General features: G+C 32.5%; 1 protein-coding gene across 11 annotated transcripts in view; it reads left to right on the forward strand.

The window, feature by feature from the left end:
- Positions 1 to 13,747, forward strand: part of LOC128214034 (uncharacterized) — a 65,606-nt gene extending 51,859 nt beyond the window's left edge. For 7 of the 11 annotated variants that reach the window (XM_052920254.1, XM_052920255.1, XM_052920259.1 and 4 more), the window contains 5 exons: positions 1,512 to 1,696; positions 6,055 to 6,286; positions 7,135 to 7,196; positions 8,992 to 9,145; positions 10,694 to 13,747. In XM_052920254.1, the coding sequence (XP_052776214.1) occupies positions 1,512 to 1,696; positions 6,055 to 6,286; positions 7,135 to 7,196; positions 8,992 to 9,145; positions 10,694 to 10,832 (772 nt within the window). In that variant the 3' untranslated portion in view covers positions 10,833 to 13,747. Of the gene's footprint in view, positions 1 to 1,511; positions 1,697 to 6,054; positions 6,287 to 7,134; positions 7,197 to 7,685; positions 7,748 to 8,991; positions 10,281 to 10,693 lie in introns of all 11 variants that reach the window. The other 4 variants (XR_008257858.1, XR_008257859.1, XM_052920260.1 and 1 more) reach the window with 4 other exon arrangements.
- The last annotated feature ends 1,757 nt before the right edge of the window (positions 13,748 to 15,504 follow it).

Here is a 15,504-nt window from a genome sequence, read left to right on the forward strand (position 1 = left end):
TGACCATTGTTGAGTTATGTCCCTTCATAAAATAAGAATAATGGACAATTATAAGCATCCACTTGCATCGTTCTGCAACATTTTTCCTTGGTTAAATAAATTTTCAAATCGTGGTGACTTGATGTCATGTTAATTTCGATAATTTTTATGAAGACCCATTGTAAAGGAAAGTTCAAATAAAAGCATTTTTCGCTTTGAAAGTTTTTGCATTATTAACAATACAAATATTTTGCTGTTTTGTGCAAATATATGACTTTTTTTGTTTGTTCTATGTGTGAGGTTATGGCTATAAGGTACCAAAACCTTCTATATTTTAATGTTAGTTGGTCCCTTCTCTCATTAAGCCCGCATATTATTATATTCATAACATCATAACTCAGTTCTGTATTTGTTCTAAGAGTATTGATATTTGTCATATAATATTTATGACCACAGAGTCGACTATTTGTCAAGCATTTGTCAGAACAAATTATGCGATGCCTGTTTGATTTCATCTAATTGTTGTTTGATTATTGACTTGTAAGTCAATACTAATGCCTGATAAATATTTCAACAAATAGAATGTCTTCAATTACAATTGTTTATTTGTCTGTTATTGAAAAGGACAACGATTTTAAACAAAAACCCAGAAACATTAATTTCGTATAACTAGAGAAAGATATGTGCCGTAATGTTTCTTATTGAAAGTGTTAAACGAAATGAAATGAAACGAGCGCAAAGTGCTAAAAACTCGGAACTACAATGGATCGACATACATCAAAGGTTTGTATGAAATTGAATTACCAGAAATTTTTTCATAAATTTATTGAATAGAATTGATAATTTCTTCTAAAAATGTTTCTCATGTATGCTTTTCTGTAAATTGATGAAAAAGTCTATTGTGATACCATTGGTGTTGGAGTCATTGTGTACAAACTTTAACCATGGTGCAAATTAAAAACGTAATTTGTTCAAGATTTTTTAATTAAATGAACATATTCTCAGAGACAACTCCCACATTTTATTCAAGGCCGATAACTCCGGCTTCATTAATTCTAGAGTTATGCCCCTTGTTTGACTGAGAGTAATAAAGAGGAGTTTTGGCAATAGCTCCAGGTGGTTCTTGTTTCGTTTAAAGTATTATTTTAGTGTTGGTGCAGTTGTGTAAAGTTTGAACCATGCTGAAACTAAAAATCATTAATGCGTTCAACACCTATTTTCAGAGCTGATATGCTCATTTATTGTAAGATGCATAACTCATGCTTCAATAGTTGTCAAGTTATGTCCCCTTGTTTGATAAAGAAAACAAAGGAGCTTTAATATAAGCTCCAGACAGGTCTCGTTTCGTTTTAAACATTTTTTTTAATCCACGTTTTGTCTTTCAACAGGAAGCTGAGTATGTAGAACATCATTAATTGTAGAGTTATGCCCCTTGTTTGACAGATAGTAAAAAAGGAGTTTTGGCCTAAGCTCCAGGTAGCTCTAGTTTCGTTTAAAGTATGTATTTTAGTTCATATACTCTCTATATACAGGAAGTTGAGTATGCAGAACAAGAACAGACCATACAGCGCAATGGACGCGTATCGTTACATTATGGAACATCCCCGTAAGCCCATAGGTAGCTCGGAGAACTTGTTTAACACCTCATATCAGGAACAGAGAACGGAGGCTTGGCGACAATCTGCTGCTACTACTGCTTCTTCTAATGCGCATACACGTAATGGCACTTCATTTTCTGGGATCTTTGGGGAATCGTTCATTTTAAAGATTTGTCAGATTGTGATGTAGTGATAAAACAGTTTAAAGTGGCTTGTTCATGTCTTTTAGAGTCAGACTTTGAAAAAAATAATTTTGAGTGAAATGAGAATTTTTATTGTTTCTATGATAAAACAAATAAGAGCCATATTCTTTGTTATAATTTAAAATTGAAACAGAAAATGCTCCTTTTTGCCCCAAAGTAGTAATGCTATTGAGAAATGATTTATTTTTTTTCTTGGATTTACAAAACTATGTTCAAGTGAGAACCTGCAAGTCACTTTTTGGTATTTGTTCTTAAAAGTTAGTAATATAACTCCATTTCAGCAATCTTTTGAAGATTTGTTGTCAGCATAAAATCCGAGATTGAGTTCCTTTAAGGCTTTAAATGGGATGAGTGGTTTATTTAGATATAAGATATTAATTTAAATTTAAGTTATGGTTATAGGACATTGTGTTATTAACTTTTTGTAATGAAAATTGATGGATGCATAAATGTCTTAAATGTCTTAAATTTTGATTTGGTTTTGCCAATTTTTAACTTATCTTTTTTTTAAGAAAACTAATTGAGTTATTGCCATAGCCTTAGTGTCAATGTCAGCGGCTTCATGTAATATTTTAACTGCGAAAGATTTCAAGATATTTGCATAAAAACATTATACATATTCAGGGATTCAGGGATGTGATTTGTCATTGAGTAATGTCAAGAAAATGAGTTTTTTTTTTAATTTAGTTGTTTCTATATTTGTTCTCAGTAATGACACTCCAGTTTGTTTCCAAACGCCATTTTTTTTTTGCAAGAGGGGCCCCCACATTCATTGCCAAAGTGGTTTCAGTCATTAAGGTGCCAGGTTATTCACATCCCTGATATTGCCAATGACAATATACATAACTCTGGCTTTAAAAAATGTCAAGTTATGCCCCTTGATCCGCTGAGAAAACTGAACGAGCGTTGTTTTTGTGTGGCGCGGGTATCTTTTGTAATGTTTGAACATGATGCAATACATGCACAATCTGACAAAGGGGGAAGCATGCTGTAATACTAAATGAGACATTTATCTTGAAAGATTATCTCCCATAGCTCTTTGTCTATACATGATAACTACACAATCATGCAGAGGGAGTTAGCGTTATGAAATTGTAGATATTAATTTGCCTTAAAAAGGTAATTTATATATTGTGAAGATGCAAAACTGTTAATTTCAGTTTTTTAATACAGTTTCAGGTGTAGCAAATACAGATTAATTTTGAAATTTGCCAGCCAAATTTAGGATTTCGAACATTTTTGCAGCATGCTTCTTCTGTAATATCAAGGTTACGCGTTTGATTTTGATATAAAATTGCAAATAAATTAAGTAAACATGTCCATTTAAATATGTAATTTTCAATTATAATGTTAACTTTATTAGAGAGCAAGTTTTAAACAAAAAGTATATTTTGATGCATTATGGGTAAATTTCTACAAACATCAATTTGGTTTTAATTTTGAGTAGTTTTCAATACCAAAATGTTCTTATCTTGGGGTAAGTTAAGCTTGATTATGTTGTATCTTTTTGAAATGGAGAGAAAAATATTTTCATTACAGTCATATTGAAGATTTATTTGTTTCTTTGACAGCGATGGAAAAATAACATTTTTACAGTTTCTGAGTAATATGTCATCAACTCTCATTGTCATCATCAATTTCTATACTGATAAGCTTTTAAGCTGTGTAGGGTTGAAGATTATTTTTAGACTAGAAATCTGGTGTTTTATCAAATAGATTGACAGTCAATGTTAATTTCTTGTAGACTAGAACATATTTTGCGTTATAGTGAATAAGATTATAAGGCATGCATATTTTTTATTAGATATAGAAATATATTTTGCTTTGAATTTTGGTGTATAGTTTTGACGCAGAGCTTTTTATAAAACAGATTGTGGCATTAAATTTGTATCAGGTTTGCTTCAGATATTGTATCAGGGTTAGCTTCAAATAATGTATCAGGTTAGCTGCAGATAATGTATCAGGTTAGCTGCAGATAATGTATCAGGTTAGCTGCAGATAATGTATCAGGTTAGCTGCAGATAATGTATCAGGTTAGCTTCAGTAATTGTATCAGTTTTTATGGAAATCTTGCTTACAGAATGAAAACTGCTTGTTAGAATAAAATAGAAATATTTACGTGACTATTTGAGATTTTTTGTATAAAAATAAGTTATTTGGTTTGGCTGACTCGGTTAAATTCCTACACAATCAGATTTGTAGAAGTATTTAACAAGGTAAATTAACAGTTTCATTTTGTCACCTTAAGGATTAAATCAGAATAACACAAAACAGCTAACTCAGATTTTTTTTTTTTTTTTTTTTTGTTCAATTCCATTGTATTTCATGGAATTTAATGTTTCCCTTAGATTTAATTGATCTGTTCATATGTTGAATAACTCATGACTGTTATGTGTTATGTGTTTGGCTGACCCAAAATGTTAATCTTACCTAATGGTGTATGGTAAAAAGGGTTAGAGGGTCAAGTTGTCAAGATGGCCCTTACTCTCCAGGGGACTCGGGTTCAGCCCTTTCATGTTGTTGGGTTAACTGGAGCAGACAGAAGAAATTGGCAGGAAGGGTCACATTAGCTTTTAAAGCAGTCTTTTTAATCATTCTAAACTGCAGGAGTGCTATAGTTTGAATATAGTATGAAAGATCTTAATAATTAAAAAGGGCAGTGTAAGTAAAACAAGCGAGCGCTTTTTAATCATTTTACATGATAATAACGCAAACTTACTAAATTATGATGTCACCCTTAACCATTCGTCGTTCAGTGGCTGATGCTGAAAGCGAGGTTCAACTAAGATATAAGTGTATTTCTTCAACAGAGTTTGTCGCATTTACATCACCAGAAAATGGAAGGCAAGAGTTAAGTTTTTCCGACTGCTCTTTTTACGATGATACAGGAAGTTCAGGCACCATCTCCATAAATGAGCTCTATTGTAATTATTGAAATCGCTATGTTGCTTTTCCTAAGTTCTGCACATTTGTTTGACACCCAGTGGATATACACAGGATATCCATCAGCATTTATGACCCCTAATAATGGCGCCCTTTAATCGTGTGATATTGTTATTATTTCCCCTCCCTGTTGCTCCTTTGTTATTTAACGTTTCTATATTTCTTTAAACTCTGTGATCAAGTAATCAGTCAAGTCTATTCAATTAGATGCTATACTGGGATTTTTCTCATTCCCTTTAAGTATTGTTATAAATCATAAAACACCATGTTTTATTCCAATATTGACCCTTTGCATTGATTTCATCACCATCTTAAAAAAAAAAGTGAATTGTGCATGGAAAATTTGCAAAGTATTGAGTGCCTCAAATAAACATCCTACAGCAAGATGTTCATTTTATTCATTGGCAAACTTCTTTCATAAAACATCAGTATACATTGACTTGGTCCGAGTGTGAAAACCAGCTAATACAGCATATGCCAAAAAAAAAGTTGTTTGCCAGTTCTTAGGAATCTTAACTGGTTTGATTTGCTTAAGGAATTTAATTCATATCAAAATCTTTCGGCTTGGCTTATGAAAAGATTTTATTTCTTCTGTTATTGAGCGTTTAAAAAAACTTCTTCTTAAATTTAGATAATTTGGGGTGATGTCAAATCTCCATCTTTCCTTTCGTGTGTTACCCAGTGAAAGTTCTGTCTTGTCTTGTGTGTGTCAACCTTTGTAATTGTTTGAATGACCAATGGATTGTTTTATGAATCGTTTTAAGATAAATTACATGTAAATCAATTAAGTTTTGTCATCAGATCTGTTTTAAATTAAGTTTTGTCAGCTGTTTTATGATTAATTGTTATAAGAAATTTAATACCTAAACAACACTCAGATTTATATAATTTTATGTAATTTGCTCAGTCATATTTTCAGACCTCTTCAAAATGATATATTTTTATTAGCAGTGTAAATAAATATAACCATAATATGGTTTTGTTTAAGATTAATTATAGCAAGAAAAAAATAATCCCGCCATCATTGAAAGATTACTGCAATTTGATGAGTAAATCTTTAAATACCATTTAACATTAAAACCCCCCAAAAGGGTTTATTCTTTTGGCTTCTTAAAAAGGAAATGAGTACTGGTTTCTACCCAGAAAACAAAATCAAAAGTGATTCATTGCAACTGAGTCAGAAAAAATCAGTATTATAAACTAAAACAGATGTTGACATAGGTTTTAACATTAAAGAACACTGCATTCACAATGAATTTGAATGGTTTAATTGGAATATAATATTCAACTCTAGAATGCATGCATATTTATTGTGTTTCCTATGTCCACAGCACGACAGGGCACGCCTCCACCTCAGCGGCCCTCATCGCCTGACCACAAAACGCGACCTAGTTCAGGAATGGCAGTGACACGGGCTAATGATTGGATGGCAGGGGGTCGAGACCTCTATTGGGAGTCCATACAGAAGCGACCCCGCTCGGGTCACATCCCCGGCTGGAAAGAGGGACTGCCTGACAACATGAGGAGACCGAAATCAGCTGTTGCTGCTCGTACACTGAACAGGTATAGTAATGTAATATGAGGATAGATGAGGTATTGTATTCAATTTCAGTATTCACTTATTCCTTCGGCACTCATTTCGATAAAGAAGTAGAATCATTGACAAAAGAAAGGATTACATTGAATATGAAACTCATCAGCATTTGCTTAAATCTGATTTAACGACTGCCCTTGAAACTGTATTGAATCCAAGATAAGGTCAAGGCTATCAAGTGACTAGAAAATCTTAACATTGGTTAAGCTGTTATAAATATTTTTATCAGGGTGGTTAGGTGCCATCTCAATTAGAAATCATAAACAATGAACACAATGCTCATTATATGGAATAATGTTTTTTTTGTAATGGTCAAAGTCTGAATGGCATGTGCATTGATATTTTCTTTTGGATTCAAAATTACTTTGAAGTTATTTATTTGTTTATATATTTGACCTTATAGAGTATTAGAGCTAGGAAATTCTGAAGGAATGTCAGTCATCTACTTTGGCTGGGCCTAAAATGGGCACAGGGGAAATACTGTTTTGGACATGAACATGATATATAAATTAAAAAAATCAATCCTAACCATGTTTGGAAGAAAAAAGACAAGGCAATGTCATATCCTTGGCGCAGTTGTGGTCATTGATAATGATAGCATTTTGCAGAAATTTTAATGTTAGTCATAACAAACACAACATTCAATATTCAAATAAATTTAACGTTTCCAGAGATAACACGTACATATAAAGCAAGGCCTATAACTCTGGTTTTAAAATAATTTTGAATTATGCGCCTTTTAGATAGAAAAGCAAAGAGGTCTTGTGTTCGCTCTGCATTGCTCTTGTTATTTTTGTCATTATCTATCCCTTTTCAGGCAGACAAGGCGGTCCCACCCTGTCACTCCATCATCCCTGGCACATGAGGCCATGATGCAAGGTAAGTAACTCGTGTGTGAGGAGCAGCTTTTTTACAGAATTATCTGTCTTGATTGGCCAGAAGTTTTATTAGCTATTTATCTGTCATAGGCTCAAATTTAAAAGAAATATTTAATTATAGAAATGAAATATCATAAGTACCCATTTAAAGTTTAATTCTCTGGTTTTAACCTTAAGAGTCCATTGGTTCAAATCTCATAAGAGGCTCTATTGTATAAAATTCCTATCAAAATGGTCACAAATACTAATTTCTAACAAGGAGACAGACAGATAATTGAGTCTTATTGGGATAAGGTTGCCTTTACATTTAAGCTAAAATAAACTAGTTTAAAATAATAAAAGTTAAAACTTACAATATATAAAACACTCTCGTTGGCATGCAGTTACCCAACAGTGTCGTCTTGTGTTGCAGAGTAAAGTTTAAAATATTGATCTCTTGGCACGGGCTTTCACATAAATTTTAATATATATATATGAGTCTTGCTTTCAGTGAAATACTACATGTTTGATATATCTGAACAAGTGGAATACGAACTTGAGATTTACTAATTGGTATTGTTCCGCACTGTTTTAGACTATGTCACAAACATGCAAATGCTGAAAACGCAATGGGTATGGATAACTATATGGTTCTGTTGTTATATTTTTCCTAACAATGATCACATCATAAATATCCCGAACATCTTAACATTCCCACAATATCCTCTCTTTAAGACAAATCACATGTTGCCACAAGAAATTACCTCTTCCTTATGGATTAGCTGTGTTTTTCAACAAAGAAATTTCATTTGGGCCTCAAAAAGTGTGCTGTAATAATGATCATTGAATATTGGCAGTTTAAACTGAGATGACTATGTATACTGCCAACATGGTTTCAGCGTGTTGCTCAGCTGTTCCTTATCCAATCTAGATTTATACTACAATGGCTAAGGATAAAGTTATACTGGTATAAACCTTTTTAATTGATAGATTAACCGAGACTTACCTTCATAGAGGGGAAGTTGAAGGTTGATCGGCCTGGGTTGATATTCAATGTAGTTCTTATTCTTATCCTTAGACATGCCTAAGTGATTCCATTCAGTTGATTGGTCAGTTAATTTTACAGGCCAATCAAAATACTCAAGACTCTACCCTTAAAATTGACATTGATCCAAGTTGTTTATTTAAAACGGCTAAGGAAAGTTGAGCAACCGGCCATTTAAGATGATGATTTATTTCAACTATAGAAAAAAGAATAAGAAATATTTTAGAATATCTATGCATTATGTCCAGACCTAACACAGAACATTGCAGGAATTAACCAAAAAATGTTGAAGTTAATACAGCACCAAATTAATGTGTTGGTGTCACAAGGTGTCTGTTACAATAAGTACATTGTGTCACACCCAACATTTCCAAAGTTTATTATTTTAAAACACACCTGCATGATGATATTAAGTAATACTATTTTGATTATAGCATATATTTATAAACAATTTTTATATCCAGAAATTGTCTTTTTTAACGAATGTTTTCGTTTGATCTTAGGCAACATAAGATTTTTTTTTAAGTAAATATTATTGGGGAATATTGTTTCTCCTATTACTAGTATAATAGTTTAAATGCTTTTATCAGCTTCAAACAACTGTTATTTTGAATTCGATCATAACCAGACTGATGCTTTTATATAAATTGCCAGTACAATCGATATACATGACTGTATACATGTATGCACAATTATACACAGCTGCACTGCATGTATAGTATCTATCATAATATATGGTGTGTTGAAGTGTGCGCACGTGTGCTTATTACAGGTGGCCGGTTCAACTCCCCTCGATGGCCTCTCGAGTTGCCAACAATGCTCGAGCTATCAGACTACGCGCCCATGCACCAGCAAATGGGGCTCCCGCGACGTCTTGGTTCGGCCGGGGCTCCTGTAGACCAGCCCGTTCAAGATTTGGTGTATAGGTAGAGCTAGTAACATCGCGCTTACATTGCCCCCACCCGCTCTTACGCTTTTTTCAATTTAAGTCCTTGCGTGATACGGAAGAAAAGACAGGTCATTATTGAAGGCCTTATTCTGCTTCTTGTAAAAACAAGAAACATGACTAAATAGTAGTCTCGTTGAGTAGATATACTGTCATACATGTAGGACGCAGAAGCAATTCCAAAGCTGCATTTTATTATCGAAAACTTGCAGTTTTAATTTGTTTTAAAATTGTTTCAATGAAAAAATACTTGTAATTTGATGTAAAATAAATATTTGTTGAGTTATATATGTATAATTGTGTTGATTAATTTGTCGAGTCAATAATCTTTGTTCGCAATTAATTCCATTCCTTTTTCAAGCTAATATATATAATATAATAACAATATACTTTGTTTTGCAACTAATATGAAAGTACTGATCAGAAATAATTTCTCTTAATTTTAACACTATGTGTACTTGACTACAATTTTCAAATTTAATATTCATTAGGCCAATTGTTCAGAACTGTTTAATGATGTTTTAATGTCAAACACTAACATGAAATTAATGTTTCCTTTCTTGTAAACTTGTTGTTTAAAGATGTAATTTCTGTGTTTATAAATTATTTTTGTGCCAAAGAAAGTATGTACTTAATATGTATGGTGATGTTTTGAATTATTTCTGTTTTAAAAATCTGTTTGCAAGATATACCTGTCTGATGTTATACCATTGGTGCCTTGAATTAAAATTTATATTTTTAAATCAAACCCATCTCATAATGTGATGTGAACATTTACATCACATTATTTTGAAAATTTATAATGATATTATTATTATAACAATAGGATCTGCATTGTCTTACCATTTTAGACCATTTACCAAAAGCTGAATCTCTCTTACGCTTTTGTAATTAAGCGTCTCACCTGTTTAGTGCTAGATTTTAACATTTTCAGAAATCTTAATGGAATTACGGCAATGTGAATGTAGATGTTTTCTTAGCTCTTCCTTACACTATTTCTTACTGGTTGCTATGGGAACCAATTGTGTTGGTTGCTATGGGAAACAGTATTTGTTGATGTGCCATCATGCTGGTTGCTATGGGAGGCGGTTGCTATGGAAACCACATGGTAATGGGTAATCTCTTTTCTTTCAATCATGCAGTTTTCATATTCTTTGGTACTAGTTTTCACACATTAAATTCTAGTCATTGCATGTAAAAAAAATACTTCCATACACTATTATATTAAGATTATTAATGCAGTAATTCTAAATATGCTTTCGATAATATTTAGATTCTAGCGTTTAATTACTTTATTGATAACATGCTAATCACATTCAGACAATGTCTCATATTCTGCTGCTTTTTTGCTTACTTCAGTAATGAAAACTAATAACAACAAATCAGTCACAAATAATTATGAGCTTTTGATTTGAATAATAGTACTGTATGCTTAAATATGGTTTCTGCTGTGTGTAGGAAACAGCAGAAGAGACTTTTTTCAGAATTCAGCTGAAATCATTTACATTTTTGATACATATGATTTCAGAATACCCCCAAGTTCATGTGAGCGCAGCCCCCGTTCTCAAAGCACGATCAGCGGGGCTCATCAGAACATGACCAGCATTTTTGAAGACGATGAATTCAACGTCGTCAATACTGAATACACTTTTCCGTTTGGGCTCTAACATTAATCGGAAATTTCAATGTTACAAAATATGTTGGTTTAAATTTGATGTTGTTAAAAAGGAAAAAAACAACTGAAAAATAGTGTCATAGAATATCATCCTACAATTGTATGTTAGATAGCTTTCAAAAAAAATGTCATGGCATTTTCATAGCCTTGAAGTTGTTGGCATTGTGGAAAAACTTTAAACCTATGCCAAAACTAAAGAATTGTTTCAAATAATTAACATGGTTGCTCATGAAACAATTGTTATTAGTGACAATACACAAAATTATAGCAAACCCCATAAGGCGACTATAAATTAATTGCTAGATTTTCATTCCCGCCCTCCCCTTAAATTTTATTGACTCAAATTAAAATGTTGAACTCAGGTAATTGCGTATCGGTCTGGTACATTTTCACATGTAAAAAAAGGAGATTTGTTAGGATCATGTTCGTTGTTTGTCTAGAAGCACATGCATATGGTCCTTTATGCAATGAGAAAGAGCATGAACAGATAGTCAAAGGTGTAACAGTCATCTAAGAAAAATAAAAATAACATCCCTGCCCCCATTTAAAAAAATATTTTGGATGAAAATCTAGCGATTAATTTATATTGGCTTAATGCTGGCTTTAATAATTATCGAGATAGACCTGTTACAGTGACTTACTCACAGAGTTTGATTTGGTTACGGTTTTCTTTAAACATTATAGAAATTGAGTTTTCTTACACTAAAATCTTGTTCATATCTATTTCCTTAATGTTTTTTGTGTTTGAGTTTCCGGGTATTGAGGACTATATTTGTAGTACTATCAGTATTAATCTGTATTGAGTGCTTAGTGCAAAAATGATTGTTACTCCTACTATTTTGTATGAAGTAACAATGGTCTTGCCCTGAGCCCTCCTGTTATACATATTGTATATAGGATATTGAAGAGACGTGCCTCGGTTGACATCAACGTTCTCGGGTTAATATTTTATGCTATTACCCTCCATAGGATCTGTTATTTATTTTATTACACCAAAATGCATCTACTAATACGGATTTTTATCTATATTTTGTAAGCAACTATTGAACCCAGGTGCTTGAGAAAGCAAGAAATATATTTTAAAATGAAAATGAAGGTAGTATTAAAAATCATCACATGCAACATTACAGCATTACTTATGATGACTTTATAAGGTAATTTTATGAAGGCAGTCACTCGGGGTATGATAATAAACATGCTTCATTTAGGAATAACTTATAATGACTAGGTTATTTTATAAAGACAGTCACGTTATGTATTATAATAACTTATATGTACAGACTAATGCCGCAGCCAGGAGAAACAGGGCCTATAGTGAATTAAGTATGTTAAATTCACCCATTTATGCTTTTCTTTTCTGTTAAAATGTTGATTTCCATAATAATATCCATGATCTTCAAAATGAGTGTACACAGCCATTTTATACTCATTAAGGGGACATTATTTTGTTTTCATTTTTGTACTTTTCATGTGATAGTTATTATTCATTTTTATTAATGAATTATTTAGTAAAGCATAAATAAAAACTCATTAGTGTTGGAGGGAAAGCCTCTATGCTAGCGAGCGCACATGGGGGAATGGCAAAATAAGTCATTTTATAGAAGTATTAAATGAATTAATGGCTTAATGGATTTTCATCGGTTGTGTTGTTGTGAGGCTTTTAAATTATTGAATTAGAATCTATCTGTTCCCTTAAAATAAGTGAATAAAAAAGAGCACATTATTATTATGATTATCATCAGAAGTAACTTGTTTTTTAAAAAAATATTTATTTTACATGTACATTGTATAATAATTGCCAATTCGCACTCCAAACAAAAATATTAATTGTGCCAAATTCATTATTATCCCCCCTGACCAACAAAGCTTAAGGGGAGTATTGGAGTCACCTAAGGTTGGTCAGTCTGTTGCAATTTTTCTTGTCTGGAGCATTACTTGAAAACTACTGAGCACCATGAGTGGAAGTGCAAATTACAAGAACCATAACTTCGTTTCAGCTAATTACAGAGTTATAGCCCTTTGTTACTTTATCTTGTCTGAAGCATAACTTAAAAACTACTGAATGGAGTCCATGTAGAATTTGGGGGTATTTGTCACTCCTGTGACAGCGCTTGTTTAAGTCTTTCTTTAAAATCATTTTGAACTATCATATTTTTAGCTCATGTTAAGCAATTTTAAAATTCATACCAGTGCAGACTATTGCATTTATATTTTTCGATTTGAGAGGACAGGGGCGATGACAAAACAAAAGGAAAGACTTTGGACACATCTGTCTGTAAATATGTTCCTAACGAGTAGTTAATTACAATATTCTCAGTGAATATATAAAAGGTACTTTATTACTCTTCAGTTAATAATGAGCAAAGTTCCTGCTCACTATTACTTTGTTATATGTCGATATTTTTAGCTCATCTGCTTTTTCAAAGTTTCCAAAGAAAAGATGGTGTATTGTGTAAGTGTTGTCAGCCTTTGAATTTTTTGCCGTAGCGCAAAATTTGTTCAAGATTTTCAAATGAAACTTTGTACACATGACAATATGCTCATGTACCGAAATGCCTATAGCTCGGAGTCTCTTTTTTGACTGAAAATCAACATAAGAGTGTTGGCATAAATTGCCTTGCAGCGATTTTGTTAGAGCATTTAAGTCTGTGACGAGTGCCTTTTTCATAAGTTAATGTCAGGATTGCAAATATACATGTTCGTCAATTCAACACTTTCTTTGGTTTTATATATTTGTGTACATATGAATTGAAATAATATATATTTGTCTGCATATATTTATTGCAAATCTGTGATATATTTTAAAGAGTTTATTTTTATTTATCTCAGTGTCTCGGTTTATTGTCGTGTTTCAAAATTAACGTATAAACTGTCTGGAATCTGGTCATTAATATATTTGCAAACATTTATGGATCTTATTCATTTTTATACCCCCATTCAGCGAAGAATGGAAAGTTACAGTTTTACCTGCGGCGGTTGACATACAGTACGGTGTCCGATCAATAACTTTAGAAGTTTCTGTCAAACATCACCAAATTTGGTCAGAATGTGTTTGGGCCTAAAAAAAATAATAATACATTTGGTTCAGGTTACCCGACCCTACCTACGGAATAGGCGCCGACCCTACCGTTTTTATAGTCAGTTTGAAAAAAAAATGAAAAACTAAAAAAAAAAAAAAAAAATTCGTTTTTTTTTTAATTGCTTTTTAATATTAAGTTTAAACCTTAAATGCTTATACAGAAGATAGTTTTAACACCATTCTCCAATGATGAAAATGATATTCTTATATAAAACCTAATAAAAAAAAATAAAAAGCCTACCTACCCTACCTGTTTTTGGAAAGGATGTAACCCTAACCAAACAATTATTTTTTTTAGGCCTTGGGCATAATATCTCAGACAGGTTAAATAATTTAGTAACCCCCGAGTTATCACCCTTTAATTAAAAAAATAACATAATGTCAGTTTTGTCCAATCATTATATTTAGAAGCGTTTGTCCAATCATCACCAAATATGGTCAGAATATGTGTGGGCATAAAATCTTGAACAAGTTTGAAAACCAGCCAAATTGCTTGAGTCACTCAAGAGTTATCACCCTTTAATTATAGAAATTACCCTAGATATGTTTTGCTCAATCATTGACTTTAAAAGCCTTTGTCCAATCATCACCAAATTTAGTCTGAATGTGTACATGGACGTGATACCTTGAACAAATATGTGAACCAGCCATATCCCTAGAGTCACTCAGAGTTATTGCCTTTTAACTTTAGAAATTACCTAAAAAGCTATTGTTTGATTAATAACTTTAGAAGCCTTTGTCCAATCATCACTAAATTTGGTCAGAGTGTGTATGAAAATAATGTTCTGGACATTTTTGAAAGTCAGTCATTTCACTCGACTCCAGAGCTATCTCCTTTTAAATATACAAATTACCTGAAGTTGGTCATGTCCAATCAAAAGCTTTAGAAGCCTTTGCCCAATCTTCACCAAGTTTGGTCAGAATATCTTGGTCAGGTTCAATAACCAGCTATGTCTCCTCTGTCACTCCAGAGTTATGACCCTTGAAATGGCCAGAACTGTATTTACACTGTTCGCACTCAAAAATTAGCTTAACATACAACCAGTTAACACCAAACTTGGGTGTCCTAGAAATAGGACAGGTGTATTTGTGAAAGATGATGCTCTTCTTATTACATTCTAGTGAAATCCACACAATAACATGATGCCAATGGGAACCTCACTCTGTCTGTCACTAATCAGAGATGGTCCAAGTAATCCTTTCGATTATACAACCAATTATGTGCTATTTCTTATTGACAAAATATAATCTCTTTGTTTGTCGACTAAAGTTTACCAGCGTCATGTTGATCGCTCACTAGTTTACCATTGGTCAAAATTAACACAAGCTTGCAAGCCCTGGGCTCTTATTTACTAACAAGTTTTAGACTCGGGCTCAGAAAACTGAATACTTAAATGTTTCGAAATATCTGTAATATACACATGTAACTAATTTTGACAAAGACGTGTCCATTATTGTAGAAGAGATTTTGCTTTTCTGAGTCCAAGTCTGAAACTCAGATTCAGGATGTTAGAGAATACAGACCATGCACTGCAAAAATATTTGCTCAGCTTGCTGAAATTCTTAATTTTATATAGCAGGGCTT

Source organism: Mya arenaria, chromosome 13 (assembly GCF_026914265.1).
Source record: "Mya arenaria isolate MELC-2E11 chromosome 13, ASM2691426v1".
Taxonomy (NCBI): domain Eukaryota; kingdom Metazoa; phylum Mollusca; class Bivalvia; order Myida; family Myidae; genus Mya; species Mya arenaria.